The sequence below is a fragment of the Fundulus heteroclitus genome, unplaced genomic scaffold, assembly GCF_011125445.2.
Source record: "Fundulus heteroclitus isolate FHET01 unplaced genomic scaffold, MU-UCD_Fhet_4.1 scaffold_445, whole genome shotgun sequence".
In the NCBI taxonomy this organism is placed as follows: Eukaryota; Metazoa; Chordata; class Actinopteri; order Cyprinodontiformes; family Fundulidae; genus Fundulus; species Fundulus heteroclitus.
This window is the reverse complement of record NW_023396863.1, coordinates 76,596-82,595: the sequence shown is the minus strand read 5'-3', so window position 1 is coordinate 82,595 and position 6,000 is coordinate 76,596. Positions and strand designations below refer to the sequence as shown.

Genomic DNA, 6,000 nt, shown 5'->3' with positions numbered 1-6,000 from the left:
CCTGGTGCTTCAAATCTAAATTTAAGTACCTTTTTTGTCTTTAAAGAATGCACAGTAAAAAAAAAAGTACTTCTTGCAGTTCAATAAACACTTCTACAACAAAGCAAGCACTTAGCAAAACCAAGGCACTATATCAACTATATATGGAATCACAATATATACATAAAATTCCACAATTAATCTTACATATACAGTAGGAATGTAAAATTGCACTATACAATTAATTCAACAGTTCCAGTTCCCAGCCAGATCTGTCCCAAGCAGAAATCAAACAACCGCATGGAGCGCAGGGCCACAGCTTTGTACGTAGCACCATGTTGCCTCATCGTGATTAGTATGGATGTCCAAACACATATTCTTTGCAAAACAAAAGTGAGACTCCCTGAGGGACAAGCAAAGTGTTTCAAGAAAAAAACTTTGAAGATCCAAAGTAAGTAGCAAAAAATGATTTAAATAATTTAAAGCCATATATTGGGTGTATTTATTTTTGCCTACACTATAAGATGATGCAAAAGAAATAGTAAACGTGTAATAATGATTTCAGTTAGTTTTCCCTGGTCACCGGAAATGTCCCTTACTTTGGTATCTTATCCTGTTTAACATGTTTTTTTAATAATTTCACCAACTTAGTTTTACACAGAAAGGTAAAACAGAACCCTTTAAACTAATTAATCCTTTTTTGATTCATTTGAGTCAGGTTAATTAGTTTTCTTTAATTTTAGCAAGTTCTTTAATTTTATAGCAGCATTAACAACTTACATTAAATACTGGATATGTGTAATATTAATTTTTTTTATACAATTTTAATCCCAAGTCTCTAATCAAATGTATTAAACATTGTCTTTATCACAGTTTTCTAAACAAATAAGCCACATTTGTTCCATTTCATTTTAATATTCCTGAAGATTGCAATAGAACCCCCCCCCCCCAAACAAAACCCACAAAGAACATAATCATACAATGTATCGTCCATTGTAAATGAGTAGTGCTTTGCAAATATGATTAAATTTCACATACACATATAGAACTAAATAAATTAAAAGTTTAATTAAAATTCAAGGCACAGTGTCATATAAAGATAAAGTTAAAAAAGGCAAGAATTAGTTACTTTTTATCTAATTTTGATTCTAAAAAAGAAATATATACAATTACTCCATCAGAAAGTAAAGGAAAAAGCCTGGAGCTTTATTTCTGAGAACCGGCAGTCCTTGGCTTATTATAAACTAGGAAGTCTGAAATGTCGTGCCACACATTGCTGTCATGATAGAGATAATTCATGGAGGACTGAAGCGAGGGTTGAAGGGTGTGTGGGTAATACTCGAACAACCACAACACAATGCCCCACACCAGCGTGGCAAAGAGAGGGAAAGGGTCTTGCTTGGGTGCAGGGACGAATCCTTTTTCAACAGCCAGCCGAGACAAGGCGAACAGGATTCTGGACAGCAGGTACATGTTGATCTGAAGTTAAAAGGGTGAAAAAATTAAAAGGGAAAAACTGTTAAACCCAGGAACTCAAATCATCCCCCTGGAAACATAAAGAATCGTCAGGATGCAGAAAGGACTTGGTGAATCAAGTTAGAGATTAAACTGTGACTGAAACTAGTAAATCTACAACAAAAATAGAAAAATCACAAAACTTTAGTTTGAAACATTACTTCTACTGAAAATGTATTGTTATGCACAATAAGTTGTGAAACACTAATGAAAAGGGTATTTTTTTTTAAAAAAACAACTTAACTTTTTGCCTTAAGTTGAAAATAAGAAACATTAATAACTGAATAAATACAAATAATGACTGTGATAGGGCATTTTAATGTATGATATATAATAATTATATACAATAATAAGCAGAAGTTAGGATGTAAGGATCTAATGTAAATTTACATCTGAAGTGAATGTAACATTACTCAATTAATACAGAGGGGTTATGCTTTTTAGCAGTTTGATATGACTTGCTGATAGAAACTGTTCTTCAGTCTATTGATGTGTGTTCAGATGTTCTTGTACAAATGCCACAGATCTACTGAACTTCAGTATCTTCCTATTACAGCTCTTTCAGAAGAAATGTGAGCCAACTGGCAGTTCAGTCCTGTGATATATAGAAATAAAACTTTCATACCAGGTCCAACATACAGCCTACCAAAACACCTTCAAGGTCCACAAAGAGAAAATGGTGAAGACTCCGGAGTCCACTTCGAACCTCCTCATTCATCATCAAAGTCGTGTGATCTCATTTATGCAATGTACCCAGCTCAGTTGTTAATTAAAACCCTGAAGCAGTTGTCTCTCTCCACAAACCTCTCGAGGTGGTCGGGGCACTGCTTTTCACCCTGCAGCTTCCTGAAGCACACAATGCGCTCCCTGGTCCTGCTGACATTAAACGGCCTGACTAGTCGTCACTAGAAGATAATAACCAGCCTCTCATCTTTTCTCTGTAGGGATCATTTACAGTGGTGTTGGAACTGGGTGCATACCATGGGGCTCAGGACACATCCCTGCGGAACGCCGGCATTGACAAGAAGTATGTAGGAGGCGGAGGGAGAAGCACTAGCGGTCACATCTCAAAGCTTTACGATTAGAATCATCAGAATTAGTCACTTTTTTTGTTGGGAGTATTGGTGATTGTTGATAACAAGAGATTTTTTTCCCTCTAATGAAGGCGTGCTTTAAATATCTTTTTCTTGACTTAGTCTAAAGTTGAAACAACAATCTTTAGTAGGGATGCACCGGTAGGGAAATCTGGGCCGGTATCGGCTTGTCAAGTCTTCTTTCGTCACAGTAAAAAATGACCACACTGCTGACTTTGCATCCCTGCTTCGTTTAAAAACCACAATCCTGGCTGCGATGCATCACTGTCACATGACCAAAGAAACCCCGCATGGCCTGCAGCCCCCCTCCCCTCCCCTGAAACACAGGCACAAAGGACAACTAGAGGGAGTGGTTATTAATACTGGCCCGCTTTCACCTGTCGGTACCAAAACGCTAAAAAAAAAAGAGACTAACATATGCTGATGCCGATGTTAATGCCGATATATCGTGCATCCCTAATATACGTTTATCTTTTCTGTTATTTCAAGGTTTATTAACCCAGAACACAACAGAAAAACTTAATGAACTTGCATGAAGCATTTGTTGTATCTGACGTATATAATCTTGCAGCGCCTCGTCCTCTACCTGGCTGTTAATATTGTTGTTGTCTCCGAACACCAGCCACCCTCCGACACAGGCAGCGAGGAAGGAGTGGGACTGTAGACTCTTTCCTTGGATCTTCTGCTGCAAGGCTTGCAGTCCTTTGTAAGTGAACACAAAGCAGGCGAGGTTCCTGGAGTGCGTGTATGTGGCTTTCAAAATGGCCCGAAGTTTATCTTTCAAACTACAGTAGAGGATGGAGAGAAAGAAAAAAAGCATCGGTTCACACAACAGGTGCACAAACAAGGGAATATTAAGGGAAATGCTCACATTAATGTAGTTACTGACCTGCCGCTTCTGAACAGAAACGTCATAACCAGGGCATGCGGCGCTCTGATCTTTGCTCCATATCTACAACAAAACAGGATTTAGTCGGTGAAAACAACAAAGCAACAGCCTGACAGTTAAACAGCCTGCAAACGCGGTGTGGTTTGTCGCGGTTAGCGGTGCAGTGGGGACGGGACGGATGACTGGACGCAGGGGTCCTGCAGCTGATGGCCGGATTGAGAGGAGTGTTTTAAGAAGCGACGCTAAGCTAGCTCCCCGTTTGTGTTTCACTCACACGGCTCCGTTCCTGAATCCTTTCACCACGGCCAGGGCGGCTTTGTACTTCTCCTGCTGCAAAAGGTTATTGATGGTGTACAGGACGGTTCTTATCAGGTCAGGACCAGCCATGACTTCCAATCGAACCAAGGGGGGGAAACAAATAAAGATTGCAACTCGTGTGTCACACTGAAAATCGACCGCAACTGCGCCCCGCACCACAGGTTCCCGACTTTTCCCTTCTCAAAGGGTGAGCTTTAAAATGCGCTCAAATAATGATGATCTGTTGTTTTAAATGAAGGGTGATGTTTTTACTTGAATTAAAACTTTAAATACTTTACTATTTCAGAACAGGGATCACCAACCTCGCTACCTGGACTGACCTTTGAACTAGAAGAGTCAGAGCTCACCTTGACTTTATGTAATATATACGTTTTAATGCATTTATCATTTTAAATATATGCAAATACAAGTATGATTTAAAATGAAGCGCAACTAATTAAAATAACATTTTAGACGCAGCTCACTGGAGTGTTGTGCTATTTATTTATTTTTTGCTTTAGAAGGTTAAAGCCACAATTTTGATCATAAAAAACAGATTTTTTGGGAGGTTCTGGAACAATAAGACGGTCAGTTGTTAATTTTTTTTTTTCCAGTGCTCTGCTGGAAAAAAAATGGCTGTCATCTTTTTTTCATGACGGTATTACTGTCATGAAGAAAAAAAAAACTGTTGTATCTCATACTGTTCATTTAAAAAATAAGACCTAAAATTGCTGTAAATGGTTAACTGTATGTGTAAAATGCTAAATCTGAGAAGGGAATTAAATGTTTATTGTGGAATTGTAGTAATTTTCTGATTTTTAATTTGAATGCATGTGGGTTAGGCAGGGAAATCTATTGACCAGCCCCACCAAGAATTTTTCTCACCAGCCGCCACTGGACAGTAATGGTTTAAACGAAAGCAGAAATGTAACCTAAATGAAATGCATAAGCCCAAACACATAGACCTTGGTTGCAAATAAATATGAGGTCAATAGCAAAGAAAATATCAACTTTTAAGTCTTTTAAGTCGCTGGAAAAAGTACAAGACAAATAATGCATTGCTTAGAAAATAGATATACCAGGAAGGAACTTGTCGAACTGCCAGAAATGCCAGTAAGGGGAGACCGGGGACAGTTTGCATTTGACTCTACTACACAGAGATGGTTTGGATTAGACAAACGCATCTGAATGCAGGTACTAGAAATGGTAATGGTTCTAAGTAAGCAAACCACCCTAGTGCTACTGGAAAAGGGGCACATGTTGCAACTGACCCCCGTCTGGTTCAATGGCCATTTTCTGTGGAAACTCTCCTGATCAGAGAAAAAGATGCATTGTCAAGATGAGTATGAGAGACAGGCAGCTGACCCAGCAATGTAAGATGAAGACTGCTGTTAAAGCATTCTGTAATATGTCAGCAGAGCCACAGGAAGATCATATATATGCTACATTAGACTGATGCAGTAATATGTGCAAAAGCAACCCTGACCAAATAGTAATAAATACATATATTGTTCAGTACATGGACGTACGTTTTAGTCGGCTAACATTCCTGTATTATAAATGATTGTTATAATGTTCTTATGTAAGACTCATTTTCTGAGAAACTGAATTTTGGGAACTTTTAGCTCTAAGCTATAATGATGAAAATTTCTAGACAAACCCTGTAATTAATCTTTAAAATTTTCACCTTTTCAATTGAATTGCTGCAATTAACTTCTTGATAAGCTGATTTATTGAAATGCGTCTTTACTTTAAAGATCAAAGTGCGCGTATGCTGGTTGCAGATATTTAGGATTTCATAGCTTTACAAAGACTTTCAGGAATAAATTGTCATGTTTTCCATCAATAACCTTGAAAATCAGAGATTTAGGCCACTGGTGTGAAACAGACTCTTGCTTTATTATTTCTGTAGGATAAATATTTAAAGAAAACTAATGTCGCGGGCCGAGGTGGGTAGAGTACCCAAAAATTGTACTCAAGTAAGAGAAGCACTACTTTAACATATTTTTACTCGAGTAAAAGTAAAAAGTTGTCAGCCAAGAAATTACTCGAGTAAAAAAAGTATTCAGTAAGAAGGCTACTCAAGTACTGAGTAACTAACCATAACAGCTGATGATTTAATGTTCAAAAAAATGTAATCAGACAGACAAAAATGTAAAGTTATGTGCAAATTCTGGTATTTTAAAGACAAAATAAACTTTTCTAAAAAAATTTTTTTCAATATTA

The 6,000-nt window shown here is 37.6% G+C and overlaps 1 protein-coding gene across 1 annotated transcript; it reads right to left on the bottom strand.

Annotated features, from left to right (window-relative positions):
* Positions 1-711: 711 nt before the first annotated feature.
* On the bottom strand, positions 712-3,927 carry pxmp4 (peroxisomal membrane protein 4). Its single transcript, XM_012882934.3, has 4 exons — positions 3,752-3,927; positions 3,478-3,540; positions 3,175-3,373; positions 712-1,458 (listed from the first exon to the last, which is right to left on the bottom strand). Exons 1-4 carry the CDS (start codon positions 3,862-3,864, stop codon positions 1,186-1,188), a joined length of 648 nt encoding a protein of 215 aa, XP_012738388.2. The 5' UTR covers positions 3,865-3,927; the 3' UTR covers positions 712-1,185.
* Positions 3,928-6,000: the final 2,073 nt, after the last annotated feature.

Excerpts from the sequence above, each read along its gene's own strand:
- pxmp4 (XM_012882934.3), bottom strand. The coding sequence starts at position 3,864 with ATGGCTGGTCCTGACCTGATAAGAACCGTCCTGTACACCATCAATAAC. Across the intron at positions 3,541-3,751 it reads GGATTCAGGAACGGAGCCGT|ATATGGAGCAAAGATCAGAG; the intron begins GTGAGTGAAACA and ends GTTTTGTTGTAG. Across the intron at positions 1,459-3,174 it reads ACAACAATATTAACAGCCAG|ATCAACATGTACCTGCTGTC; the intron begins GTAGAGGACGAG and ends TTTTAACTTCAG.